Source organism: Tetrahymena thermophila (genome assembly GCF_000189635.1).
Source record: "Tetrahymena thermophila SB210 genomic scaffold scf_8254665, whole genome shotgun sequence".
NCBI classification, from domain to species: Eukaryota; Ciliophora; class Oligohymenophorea; order Hymenostomatida; family Tetrahymenidae; genus Tetrahymena; species Tetrahymena thermophila.
The window spans coordinates 183,765-198,204 of NW_002476432.1; the positions used below are offsets into that span (position 1 = coordinate 183,765).

General features: G+C 21.8%; 5 protein-coding genes across 5 annotated transcripts; 1 reads left to right on the forward strand and 4 right to left on the reverse strand. All coding sequences in view use genetic code 6, as the record gives it.

Annotated features, from left to right (window-relative positions):
• Positions 1 to 435: 435 nt before the first annotated feature.
• On the reverse strand, positions 436 to 2,926 carry TTHERM_00224590 (transmembrane protein, putative; the record flags this gene model as incomplete). The annotated part of the gene is made up of 2 exons (XM_001014189.2): positions 436 to 1,216; positions 1,872 to 2,926. 2 exons carry the CDS (start codon positions 2,924 to 2,926, stop codon positions 436 to 438), a joined length of 1,836 nt encoding a protein of 611 aa, XP_001014189.2.
• A 1,155-nt stretch (positions 2,927 to 4,081) lies between these two features.
• On the reverse strand, positions 4,082 to 4,891 carry TTHERM_000224599 (transmembrane protein, putative; the record flags this gene model as incomplete). Its single annotated transcript, XM_012797264.1, has 3 exons — positions 4,082 to 4,568; positions 4,634 to 4,777; positions 4,878 to 4,891. The coding sequence occupies 3 exons, from the start codon at positions 4,889 to 4,891 to the stop codon at positions 4,082 to 4,084; spliced, it is 645 nt and encodes a 214-aa protein (XP_012652718.1).
• Positions 4,892 to 5,231: 340 nt separating this feature from the next.
• Positions 5,232 to 5,765, reverse strand: TTHERM_00224600 (ADP-ribosylation factor-like protein; the record flags this gene model as incomplete). Its single annotated transcript, XM_001014190.3, has 1 exon — positions 5,232 to 5,765. The coding sequence occupies one exon, from the start codon at positions 5,763 to 5,765 to the stop codon at positions 5,232 to 5,234; it is 534 nt and encodes a 177-aa protein (XP_001014190.1).
• A 2,318-nt stretch (positions 5,766 to 8,083) lies between these two features.
• On the forward strand, positions 8,084 to 10,594 carry TTHERM_00224610 (Myb-like DNA-binding domain protein; the record flags this gene model as incomplete). Its single annotated transcript, XM_001014191.1, has 1 exon — positions 8,084 to 10,594. The coding sequence occupies one exon, from the start codon at positions 8,084 to 8,086 to the stop codon at positions 10,592 to 10,594; it is 2,511 nt and encodes an 836-aa protein (XP_001014191.1).
• A 2,304-nt stretch (positions 10,595 to 12,898) lies between these two features.
• Positions 12,899 to 14,048, reverse strand: TTHERM_000224619 (transmembrane protein, putative; the record flags this gene model as incomplete). The annotated part of the gene is made up of 3 exons (XM_012797265.1): positions 12,899 to 12,986; positions 13,212 to 13,925; positions 13,978 to 14,048. The coding sequence occupies 3 exons, from the start codon at positions 14,046 to 14,048 to the stop codon at positions 12,899 to 12,901; spliced, it is 873 nt and encodes a 290-aa protein (XP_012652719.1).
• Between the last annotated feature and the right edge of the window lie 392 nt (positions 14,049 to 14,440).

Genomic DNA, 14,440 nt, shown 5'->3' on the forward strand with positions numbered 1-14,440 from the left:
GCTATTTATAGATATTTTAATAATTTAAGAGATCAAATCTGATAAAGGCTGAAGATATTTATATTCTTCAAAAAGTAACTCTTTTTAGCTTTATCAGAAATCATTTATTGCTTAAATTTCTTAAATATTTAAGCAAATTAAATAAATATTATTTTAACAAAGTTTAAATATGATGAATTATGATTGAAAATTTTTTAATTGAATCAGTAAGTATAAACAGATTTTATTATATAAAAGAGAGTAGACATTAAAATATATAAGTAGAATAATTAAATTAAGTTCAGAATAGAATTTTATTTATTGTTTGAGTCTTTATTTATTATGAGGGAATGGTTGATTAATTAATTAATAATTACTATTGAGTTTGCAAACGCCTTTAACTATGATTTTAAGTAATATTTTCGTAAACCCTTTGGTTCTATTTAGATTTTAGGGTCACTTTTACAATTCGCTAATTTCGGGGACTTGAGTATAGAAGTTTTCAAGGTCAGTTTATGAAGGGGTTAATTCATTGTAGAGTTCTTCTTTTTTGGGAAGGTCAAAAATAGAATACTTGACTGTTCTCTTGAAGAACTTTCCTGACTTTTAGAAGCAAAGAATAATAGGCTTATAGTTCAAGAAAAAGAGAGAATTAAATTCCTTTTTTTCCATTCTTGCTAATACTTTGGGTCTAGTGATATCTGGGATTAAGAAATTAGCTCCTTCTTTGTTAATTTCTACTTCAAATAGTTCTTAATCTGCGTGGTACTTAGTTTGGCAGTAAATAGAGTTAGGAAGTAACTAGTTTGAAAATACATCAATTCTTTGTAAAGTGTTAGGATCATAAACATAAATATTCCATGAAGCGGAGATGAAAATTAATTTTTCCTTGCTAATTAAAATTTAGCTGGTTATAACTTCATCAAATTCAATTTTATCTTCAGCAATCCATATTTTTTTCTCCTTAACAATACGATATACTCTATAATCGGTAGTTTCGTTGGTGTTTTGAATTTTTCCAAGGAGTATTTCGCTTCCATGACTAGCTTCGTAGACAAAGAAATCGTCATAAGCGCCAGGTCTTCCAGGGATTGGAATTGCTGTCAAGTAAACGTTTCCTTCAAAGAGATGGACGTTATGTCCTTATTTATTTATAAGACAATACTTTTAAGGGCAATTTTCATAGCCATATACATTTGCGGCAGGAGATCTGTATAAACTTGTGGCTTATAAACATCTAATTTGATAAAAAAAATTTTAGAATACTTAATAAAATATGACAACTAAATTATGAAAGATTTATTTTTTGGCAATGCTTATTGGTTGATTGGCTCTGAGAAAAATGCAGCATTAATTTTTTTTTTCATAAAATTAATGACTGAGAATGAATTAATTTATTAATTTGAAGTAAGTGAGTGAGTTTTTGCATGAATTAAATTTATAAATTTGCTAAAATTGAGCAAGTTAAAATTTTAATTAATTGGTTTCATAATACAATATATGTATTACTGCTTTTTATTAGATATAATCCAAAAAATTTTTTTGTTTCCATTAATTTTTTGGATTATTTATTTGCTTTACATATTTTAATAAATTTCTTTCTTGAAAAGTGTAAATTTTGTATGTGTAAATTAAATAATAAATATCTTTAATAAATAACTCTAACTAAGAAACTCTCATTAATTTATTTTGTTTTTTTGTTTGTTTGTTTGTTTTTGATTTCATAAATAATTTTTGATAAAATTGTAATTTGAATATCTTAATATCCATCTATTTATTTATTTCTTTCTAACTATTTACATTTCTAATAAAGATTCAATGCAGCTATCTTATGCCAAAATATAAAATTAGCTAATGCTATTTATTATTTATGTTTTTAAAAATTTATTTACTTTAAAGAGGGGACATGATAGATTGCAATTTCAATTCCAGTGTCAGGAGCTTTAGTCCATAAGGTGAGTAGTTTATGCTTTTTATCAAAGTGGAGTTTATGGACATTTTTGTTTCCAAAATTTGATTCCTTATAAACTTAGAGCTATTTGTTAAGGGCATAGGCAATGATAACTCTAAAATTAGATTCATCAACACGTCTAACATAGAAGAACATAAATCTTCCATGTATTTTTCCTAAGAATGTCAAATGATACATTTCGAGAGTGTTTTAGTGTTGGTTCTCAGTTTAGAAGTAAGGAGTCATAGAACAAGGATCATAATATAAAACAACTACTAAGATGTAGTAAATGAAGAATAATATTTCTAGAGTCTTTAGCTAAAATACAATCATAGTAATATGAATTAAGTATAAACCAACTTGGCGAGTCAAGTAAGAAATAAATGAAAACTCTTTGAGACATGTAACTATTGTTATGAAGTTAGGGAAGCTTAAGGCGAAGATAGCCTCAAAAAAGAAGATTTAGAGATATACAAGATTAAAAGAATCGCGAGAAGTTAAGCGAGTAGCGAGATAGGTAAAAGTAGAGATTACATTATATAAAACAATTCCTAATATTATGAAAGTGCGTGACTTAGGAGAGATGTTTCTGAGAGTATACAATGAGCGGTTTGACTTTCCACAGAATTCAAGCTTGAAATATTAAAAGAATGTCTCCCACTAAAAGTATTTTTGAGAGCTTTAATCTTACTCTTCGTCTAGAGAATTCAAAGAAGTAAATGAGATGAGCTTATCAGCTGACTCACTGTGGATTTAACATTTTGAAATTTCCATTTCCTTCTTTTCAGTAATATTGCCATTTGAATTGCCGAAACCAAGCTCAGCGTCAGATAAATTATGTTGCTTTCTTTGGTTCTTTTTGCTGAACCTTAGTTAGTGAAACTAGAACTTTGATATCATCGAACTCCATAGATAAGAAGATAAACGATGTTTTTTTTGCATAACATAGACAGATTTGAGTATGCAGTATAGGAGGACAAATAAATAAATAGGCATTGCTTGTACGCTTATAATAATGAATGTAGATAAGGATTCTTTTGTTCTTAAATATTTTATAAACTACTTAATCTAATTTAATTTATAATTTTGAAAAGGTAGACTTAAGTTATTAAAAATTCTATGACTTATATTGAATTTTTTATGATATTGTGTGATTTTGTTTGTATAATTTTTAATTGCAAATTATGTTTTAGATATTAAATGATTATAAGCGAAGCAATCTTTAGATAAATAGCATTTAATCCTTTTTAAATTTAATCAATAATATAGATTAAAAGACTAAATTATAATTACGACTATTTTTATCATTTAGTCTAATCTTCTATTTTATTTACTTGACAAATTTTCTTCATGATTTATTAATCGTATTAACCATAATAGTCTTCAAAATTACTCAAATTCATTTATTAACTTTTTAATCCTACTTAATTTGTTATTTCGGCCAGCTTATTTATATCTTTATATTTTTTATATTTCTATTATTTCATTCTTTCTTTTATAATTTTTTTTTGCTAATCTTGTAACTACTTAATAAATAAAACCAAAATTTAAATTCTGTCTTATTTTTCTTTTTCCTTTTAATCCAATAAATTTATGAAGGGATTTTTTTTACATAGAAATAGTACAGCTTGTTATAATTTATGGCACAGTCAATTTAGATTTTAAATTTCTGGTAATTAAATTGCTTAAAATTTTGTAATAGTAAAGCTTGATAATTTTATATTCAGTAGGTAAAAAAATTCATCAGCATTAGTAAAACTAATTCCCTTAAAATTGGTTGCCTTATAATATATATACAAAAAAAAACCTCTCTTGATTAAAATACAATATATTTCGAATATTTGTACTAGAAAGTTGTCTAAAGAAATAAACCATTTCATAAATTACTAAATAACTTGGAGTTCATATACAATAATTTATGACATGAGGAATACAGATAATTAAATTATTTATTATTATAAACAGATAACAAAATTTTTATAATGTAATCTATTATTAGATATGTGTTAATTGATAATAAATTTTCAAAATATACTTTTTATTTTTTACGTTTTAACTATTTTAAAATCAAATAAATATCTTTGAATCCCACTATATAAATATTACATGTAAATTTAATAAATAATATCATATTACTCGAAATTATTTAATTCAAATAAACTAATTTACTAAAACTTTAATCTCTTAGTTCATTTAAATTTATAGATATCTAAATTTTATTCTTTTTTATAAACTTAAAATGAAAATTTATTTTTCCATCTTTGTAATTAGATATAATGTCAAAAGTTGATTAGATTTTATTTTATCCAGATTCTATACTATTTATTTTAGCTTTTTTACCAGGATTTTTAAAAAAAATATTTTTTATTCTTATCTTTTTTTCTTAAAAGATAAAAAAAAATTTTGAGTTTTTTCAAAGGAAGAGTTTTTTGTGCAATCCCACACTACTGACAAAATTAATTTCTAAAAAATAATAAAAACTTTGAGAGTAATTATAAAGTTAAATAGAATTCCTTTAAATGTATTATCTATCTTCTAAGATAATTTTTTAATAGTTTTTTAACAATAATCAATAGGTTCCTAATAAGCAATAGTAAGTATTTACTTAAGTTATTTTTTACACTAGAATTTACTTTAACTTTTTATAGATAAAACAAATAAAATTTTTTTATACTTTTTGAAATTACTGGGTATTAATTATACTTATATTTTAAGTAAAACCTTTTGTAGTTGCTCTTTAAAATTTCTTTAGCTCTTGAATTTACTAAAATCAATAAATAATAAATGCTAGAATCTAACTTTATTAAACTTTTTTCTATAAGCTCAAAACGTTCTTTTTTATTTGTACTTTTTGAATGCTTTTTATTCAGTTTAGTTTTTAATTAATTAATAATCAAAAATAGAATTTCAAAGGAAATAAATGAATTTAATAAAAATTCAATTTTACACAAGCTTATTCATTTTATATTAATAAATTTTTTGTTATATAATTAATTCGAATTCTTTATATAATTTTTTTTATTAACTTACTTACTTATTATAATAATTCATTAATTGGCTACAAAATATCTAAAATAATGTCTTGGTATTACTTTATTAATACAATAAAAATATCAAAACAAGAAAATTATATTATTTTATTTTATTATTTCATATTATGAATCTAATTATTTCTAAAATTTAAAAATATTTTTTAAAAATTGATTTGCAATATTAGTTAATAATCTTTATATTTGTATATTATTTATTAATTCATTCACCCATTCAATTATTTAGTTTTATTGTTTTTAGTTTAAATTAATCAAGAATGCTTTGATCCTTTATTATCTCTTATCCATTAAAAGCAATCCAAGACTCCATCGCCTGTTTTACCTGTTATGCCTTTAGTAGAAATGGGATTTTTTTAAGTTCTTTTAAAATTGTTAATTTCTAATTCTTAAACGAAATCTTCTTTTTCCATAATGTCTTCCTCATCCTACTTATTGAATGCGAATAGAATTGGCTTCTTATCTTTTATTGAACGATCTGTTAATAGATCTTTGATTACTTTTTTTAAAACTGATAGCCTCTAAGTATCAGTAGAATCAATTACGAAGATGATACCATCACAAGCATCGTAAAATGTCCTCCAATTATCTCTAGCTCTGCCTATTCCAGAGCAATCGTAAACTAAAACTGGAGCATTTATGCCGGAACAATTTAAATATTAAATTTCAAAACCCGCTGTAGGAAAAACTTCAGATTTTAAGTTTGCATGCTATCTTATCATAGTAGTTTTACCACTACCGTCTAAACCTATAATAAGCACACTAAATGCAATTTTTTTCTCAGCCATTTTTTGTGTTCTTAAATACTTATTTATAAAATAATCGCTTTTTGATTAAATTTAGCTATTTTTATGTGTCTGGAAGGTATAAACCTGATGCTATTAAAAAGAATTTAAATTTTAGATATATAATTTGCATAAATCTTTTTAAATAGTATATCAAATACTTGTTTTTTTGAATTTTCCTATCACAAAATATTATTATCTTTCAATTCAAATACATATTTGATAAATATAAATTATTTTTACTGAACTAAAGAATTATCATTGCACTAACCTTCATTAATTTAATTAATAAAATAGGACATTCTAAATAAATTTGTTTTGTATAGTTTAAAATCAACATAAAGACTATTTTAATTAAATACAGTTTTAAGATTTACTTACAATAACAAATTCTATTTTATTAAATATTCATGTAAAATATTATGCCTTAAAGCTTTTAATTTTGCTATTTACAATATTAAAAATTAATTTTATTTTTAAAATAAAAATTATTTATTTATTTATTTATTTATGAATCAATTAAAAGGTGATAAAAATAGAGAAACCATAATGTATTTGAAATAAACTATATGCTAATAAAATTTAATACTAAAATTCAATTTAGAATATTAATAAGTAAAATAATTGTTTATAAAATTAAAAAGTAAGTAAAAATCTAGTTAGTGTTATTTATTTTATTAATTTAATTTAATAATTATAAAAAATTAGAAATAAATAATTATTTATTTATTTATTAAGATAATTCGTTTAAAATATTTGTAAAGTTATGAATTATAACTAAACAAATGATTTGATTTCTTTTCAAGTTGAAAAAAGGAAAGAAATATTTAAATAGTGTAAAAAAAATTAATTACTGGTTAAGGATTATATTATGAATAATAATTAATAGATTTTTTCGAAATATCAAATAGGTGGTCTATTTTAAATATTTCTTTCTTCTTTCTGATCTCAAAATTTAAAAATATTAAGCAATATAAACATAATAATACTTCTATATATTAATTTTAAGGATTTAATTTTTTCGATAATAAATGAATATATCTAAACCAATCAGATAGTAAAAATGGTAAAAACTTTGCTAATTAGTCTGATTAAAAATTAGTTATTTAAATTTAGTTTTGATTTAACTCTATAGGTTCGAATTTGCTTCTTATTATTGACTAAAAATGCGTATTTATATATTAATAAAGAAATCACACCAGAAAGAGTTAGGATGAAATTAATGGAAACTTTAAAGTATAAATTATAGAGCTTATGTAATTAGGATATTCATAAATATATTTTCTACTTATTCAAAAAATGCATCAGTTAGATAAAAAAATCAAAAAATTTTGTGTTTTGGTTGCACTCAATAATGTAAACAATTTAATTATAAATAGTTGTGTAAAAATTATGTTTTAGTAATTCCTTTGCAAAAATATCAAAATTAGTTAGTTAGTTATTCATTCATTTTTTGTGGCAATAAATTTTTATTTCTTTTATTTTTTTGTTTGGAAAAAGTTAATTGAATCTATCTTTTTTTTATTTCAAATGTAATATTTGAAAAGGCGAGTTTTTAAATTTTTTCAAGATTTATTTTATTAAAACCATAATGAGTATGATAAGATATGTTGATTTAAATCCAAAGAATACTATTCGAACAAACGAACCAGTGAATTTCATATGCAATTTAGTTTTAAATTTAAGATAAGGATTACTAAAATAAGATATTTTAATAACTAAATAAATAGCTCCTAACACAAAATAAGTGAAAGTATTTAATTAAAAAATGCTTGTTAGCTTGAAATCAGCATGAAAATACGAAAATTTTGTAATTTAATAATTTCTAAAATAGGGAGAGAGATAATAAATAAAATCGAAGTAATTACAATAGTAAAGACAGAGAAAAAAGGTATGATGAAATCAATAATATGTATTTATTTATGTATCGTTGACTGACTTATTTTTAATAATCAAGCAAATTAATTTAATAAAAGGAGAGGGAAGAGTAAAAGATGATCAAAAATCATTAAAAATATAAATTAAATAAAAAACAAAAGATCTTCTGTTGATTTAATTGAGACCTTGTTTGTATCTTAGCTATAATTTTATTTTTTAGATTGCTAGTTTGATTTTTTGTTTGTTTGTTTCTTTATTTGCTTGCTTGATTTTAAATTCATTCATTAATTAATTGATGTTGTGTTCCCTAAACATACATAAATAATCTGGTATTAAAGGTTTATCAATACGAAAGATAGATATTGAAATTATAATTAATAAATTATCAGTATTACAAGGATATCTTTTCTACAACATAAAATAACAGAAGCAAAAAACGATAGATGAATTCCAATCAAACAATTTAGTAGGAGTCAAATCATTATCTTCATCAGGTTCTTGAGAAAGATTCAAACAATAATATGCAGTTAGAGGGCAACTTTAATATAGAAGAAGAAGTAGCAAACAAGAACTCGATTGAAGGTTAAGATGATGATGAAGAAGCTGCTATTGTCAAACAAAATAATATTCAGCTCCAAAATCATAAATCCTAACAAATTTCTTAGAGAGACTACAATTAAGAAAGATTCTCAGCAAGTTGCAATCTTCCTATTTAAAATAGTAAATTTATGTAATCAATGTCAGCGCAAAATAGTGATTCAACTCAAATCCCTTTTGTTGAAAGAGAGCATTAGTCATCTATTGAAAATAGCATTTGTCAAACATTTGTCACATTTTAGGAGAGACCAAGGTCTGATTCACAGAATCTGCAAGTGTTCAATCAAAAAAATAAATCTTTAGGCAATTAATAGATGCATAATTATAACGTATCAACTATGAATAATGAGATATTGTCATAATAATGGAGAGGATTTTAAGAAAACATAACCTAAAATTCCTTTGAGATAAATTCAACAAATTAATTTACAGAAAAAAATACTAACAAAAATAATTTAAGTGGATAGGATTCTATGGAAGACGAAACTTCCAGTTTGTCTAATTCACAACCAGCCAAAAAACAAAAGAAAGCAATTAGCAAGGTGAGCAACGGTTCTCCTTAGTCAGGTAGCTTACAATCTAGCTTTTAAAAGATTGTAAATAGAAAAAAATCAAACACAATAAACACTTCAATCTTTTCAACTGCTTCATAGAAAAAAGAGAGAATTTAATATCAACAAATTTAAAAAGAAATGCTTAACTTCAACAATTCAGACATCATAAACCATTAATTAAACAAGCTAGAAGAAAATACCGCCAATAGTAATAACAATAACAATAATGGTAATAATAATAATATTATGAATAATAGCGAAACAAGTGAAAATGATATTAATGAAGAAGGATAAATAAGCGTTGATAAAAATAGTAATAACATCAGCAATCATTTGAAAAGAGGTAATAACGAGGCAAATCTTTTGGATAACAAAAATTTAAATCAATAGCAATCAATTGGACAAAATAATGAAAATTAATCCAAAAAAGTGAGATTTACTGCAGAAGAAGATGAAGCTCTCATAAAGCTGATTTAAATCCATGGCAAAAAATGGAAAGTAATTTCTGAATTGATGGATGGAAAAAATGAAACAAGAATAAGAAATAGGTATTATTCGTACATAAGGAAAATTTTAAAACCAGGAGAAGTTACACCAACTTTAGCTGCAAATAATTAGCAATAGGAAGAATATGCATTTGATCAAATTAATTTAATAGAAGGAGTAAATGAACAAAATAACCCAGAATCATTTCAGGAATAACAACTTAACCTAAAAAATAGTATTCAAGTTTAAAATGGAGGAAAAAATATTAATGGAAGATAAGGATTGAATAATCATGAAGAAAATAACAACAACAAAATTGATAATATTTAAATTGAATAATAAGATTAAAAATTGATTGAGAATCATAATGATTAATATAATAATTTGTAATAATCTATTTAATAAAATGCTCAACCATTTTTTAATTCTACACTTTTTGAGTCGCTCAATGCTCTAACTCTTAACAATTTCGATAAGAACTTCAACTCGGCTCTTTATGATGGTAATTTTATGGATAATTAAAACTACCATAATAACTTTTAGTCAAATCCATAAGATTCTCTTCTTGTTTAAAGTTACAATTAGCTTTGTTAGTTTCCTTTTAGTTCTAATAATTTAAATTTTGATTATTTAAACAATAAAATACCCAGTTTTAAATTTATCAATGGATTCGAAGGATCGCTCGCTAATCTTGACGCTAATTAGACGAACTTCAGCAAATCATATTTGTACAACTAGAAAAGTAGCTTACAAGACTTTGAGGTAATAGATGCTGAAGATTTCAACTAGAAATTTTATAGAGCAGGTAAAGAAAGCCATCCAATTTTCAACTCAAATCCTGCATTCTAAGACGAAGAAAATTTAAACTAATAAAATTAGTAAGCCCATAACAATAATAATAATTAAAAATCAGAAAATATGATGCAAAATTTCTGTCCGAATAGAATTCTCAGATCTCTAAACGAAAAAAATCACTATTAAGAAGAACCTTCGCCCTTAATTTTTGCCAAAGCTTAAAAAAAATATGACCCAAAAAGATTTGCAAATATAAATCCTGACTAGGCTTTCCAAAATTAAAATCCAGTATCTCACTTTTCAATGGAAGAGGAAATGGATGAAGATTATGCCAACAAACAAACAAGACCTCTCTACAACTAAAATGATGAAAGAAGAGCTTACATGAGCATGAGCGATAATGAAAAAATATAAAAAATAATGTATTTAAATTCACAAGTTGAAAATATTCAAACTTTAATTTAATAGTGCAAACAACAAATCCTTAATGAAATCATCAGCAAGAATTAAAGCAACGTTTGAAAATAGTACATTCATTTTTATATCTCAAGATTGATTTAAAAGATTTAAATAAAAGCCAACTAACAATTTTTCAATTTTTATTTATATTTTAAAGCTCTCGCTTGCTCGCTCAATCAATATATCAATCAAATCAAACAATAAAATACCCAAAAATATTTAGATTATCCATAAAATTTAAAAATATCACAAACATATATTTTCATAAAAAAAATAAATCCATCCTAGAAAATTAATAATTCAATAAATAAATAAAATAAGAAAGTGATATTTATCTAATTTGATCTGATTAAATCTTAATGTTTTTAGATGAAAATATTTAAGGGGTTTTTAAATATTTATTGATGTAATCTAAGTAGATCAGAAAATTAAAAAAATCCACTTCCCACCATCCACTAATAAACCAATAAATTGTTTGAAAAAATAATAGAACTAATTTATCTATCAATCGATGAATCTAACTTTCATTCTTTCTTTCTTTCTTTCTTACTTGCTTTCTATTAGGCTATTTTCATATAAAATAACTCATAAATATGTAAGCTTTTCTAGAAATATTTATTCACTTAAAAAATACCTATCTCATTTTTTATAATATTTCAATATTAATAAATTAATTAATTATATCAAAATCGTTCAATTTGTGAATTACTTTATATTAAAATAGTGTCTTTTCTTTTATTTTATTATAATTTGCATATTTGAAATTCTTATTAAAATTTTTATTTTTATTTTTTTTAGTTTTACAATAAATAGCTTTTAATTTTTTAATTCTATTTTCGAATTACATTTTAAAGTGTTTTTTTTTACACAAGATTCTAAACAAAGTATTTTATCTATATCAAATTACATACATATATAAATAATAATTAAATCTAAGAAAATGTTTTTTGATTAAATTAAAATTGGTTTAACTTTAATAATATTTAAACATTTAAATATAAATTAAAATGAATTAATTATATTACTATAAAAAATTTGTTAGAAAAAGAATATTTAATTAATTTAAGTCATGATTATTCATTCTTTATTTTCTAAATTAAATATTTTATATTTTAATTGACTAAAGGTTCAAATTTTTTTAAATTGATTAAACCTATTCTACATGGATATATTTGATAAATATTTAATCTTAAATCTATTTATTTTTATTATTTTTTCATAAATGAATCGTAAAAGAAAGATAAGGAGTTTTTGAGGATAGAGTGAGGTAGATATATAGGTGTTCTTTCTTTGGTTTAAATAAAAAAACAAAAAAAATATTAAAAATAGTAATTGATTGTTTTTTGTATTACTAATTGCAGATTTTTTTTTTGCAATAGAGATTTATATAATAGTATTTATTTTATATATTTTTATGTAATTTGTGTTAAGTTTTTAAAATAGGGTGTAAAATTAATTTAGCTATTAGGAATTTAATACATACAATCAAACAAAATAAATAAAATATACATATTATAGGGCTCTTCAAATACTAACTAATTGAATCACTCTTATTTTATATTACATCAAGGAATTCTTTTACTGTAACTCTAAAAACTATTTCTTATTACAGCAAGCAATAATTTTTGATTTTTAATCAATGTTATTATCAAATTTTATATACCATCAATCCTCATTAATCCTCACCAACCTTCCCCCCCCCCCCCAAACTCCAGAGTACAAATTTCCATAACTAATTAACTGTTTCTATGTCATCTTTACACATTAAATAAAAAAATCAAATTTGTATTGTCTGAATGAATAAATGATAATTTAAAAAACAATTATTTTATGATTTTAAAAAATAAAAAATGAAAAAAATGATCATAAATAATATAAATTAAAAATGAGAAAAAAAAACAAACAAAAAAATTATAACCACAAAAATTAAAATAAAAAGTAAAATTTTCTAATTAATTAATTAATCATGATAAATAAAAAAAGGATAGAAATAAGATTGATGAATAATATTTAAGATTAAAATATAACTGACATATAAAAGCTTAGCATTTATATAATTTAATAATATAAAATATAACACTAAAAGTTTCAAATTATTTTATCGTTTTTGGAGAAACCGTGAATCTGCTAAGAGGATTTAATTTATTTAAGTAAATTTAATTTTTAAATTTTTTTATTATTTATAAATAATTTATTTACTTACAAAAATATGAATGATATTTATAAAAAAAAAATAAATAATAAAATCTATATATCTATCTATTTATATTTTAGGTTAAAAACACTTTTTCAAAATATTAAATAATAAAATATATAATGTTATTCAAACATTTTATATCTATTCATCCTTTTTTCACCAGCTTTTTATCATTTGAAATTAAAGACAACTAATCTTTTTGATTTAAGACACTTCTTTAATACTTTGAATTTTTATAATTTATTTATTCTGCTAAAACTTTTATAATAAATTTGTGTAAATTTTAAATAAATATCAAAATAGAATAAACTTTTAAATTGAAAATTATTCTTTAAATTAATAAATAAAATAATATTAGTGCAATAAAAAAGATAAAAAATAAATCAAACAAAAGCTATTAAATAAATTCAAAGAGTTTTATTGTTTTTAATTAGTTTTTATAATTTAAAATATCACAATCCAAAACTAATAAACTGTTTTTACCCAAGATGGAGTGTCAAATTTGAAAGATTAATGCAATTTGCTAAACCAGAACCTAAGCCTGATGCACCTTTGTCACCAATTTTATTGGAACTTTTTAAATATTGAAGAAAAAATATATCATTAAATAGTTAATTAGAAGGAATAAATGAAGAAAAAATATGAAATAATAAATAAGATTTATTAATTAATAATAAAAGCAAAAGTTGAAAATAAAAAGAAGAGTTTTTAAATTAACATAGAAAGAACAAAAAAAAGTAAGTACAATTAAAAGAAAAAGAAAAAAGAGCTTTATTTTTTTTTAATTAGTTTCTATAATTAAAAATATCCCAATCAAAAGCAAATAACTATTTTTACAGAAGATTAAGTGTTAAATTTGAGAGATTAATGCAATTTGCTAAACCAAAACCTAAGCCTGATGCACCGTCATCACCAATTATATTGTAACTTTTTAAATATTGAAGAAAAAATGTATCATTAAATAGTTAATTAGAAGGAAAAAATGAAGAAAAAAATATGAAATAATAAGATTGATTAATTAATTAATTAATAATAAAAGCAAAAGTTGAAAATAAAATGATGAGCTATATAAACAAAGAAAAAACATAAAAAAAAGCAAGCAAATTAAAATTAATTAATTAATGATATTATAATTCAAAATCTATTTATGATAAATATTTATTTTCATGCTATAAAAAATTATTAAAAAATAAAAGCCTTTATAAAAAAATACCACTTCATTAGATTTTAGAAAGGTATTTAGCTTTACATAAATTTGAATTTTTTTTTTTTTAATTATTATTTAAACAATATCAAAAATTGTTTGATTTTAAAAATCATTCCACTAAAATCTTAAGGAGAATAGTAAATCAATCAAGAATTATGGATTTCATTTCTACAAATTTCAGAAAACCTAACAATATAATTTGTTTATTTAATTTTAATTTTTTATTTATTCACTTATTTTTTTTTATTAAGTGAAATACTTTTTATTTAAATAAAAAAATTAAATAAATTTATTATTTTTATTCACAAAATTATTGTTCAATAAAATTTTATTATTTTTTATTATTTTTTTTAATTTAAAACAAAAATTGTTATTAAAATTATTACAAGCCTAAAAATTATTTTGCAACTAAATAAGATATTATTTTTTTCAAATTAAATTCAATAAAAAGATGAGGAGTGAGTCATTAAAATAAAAATATTTATATTATTATAATTATTGCAAA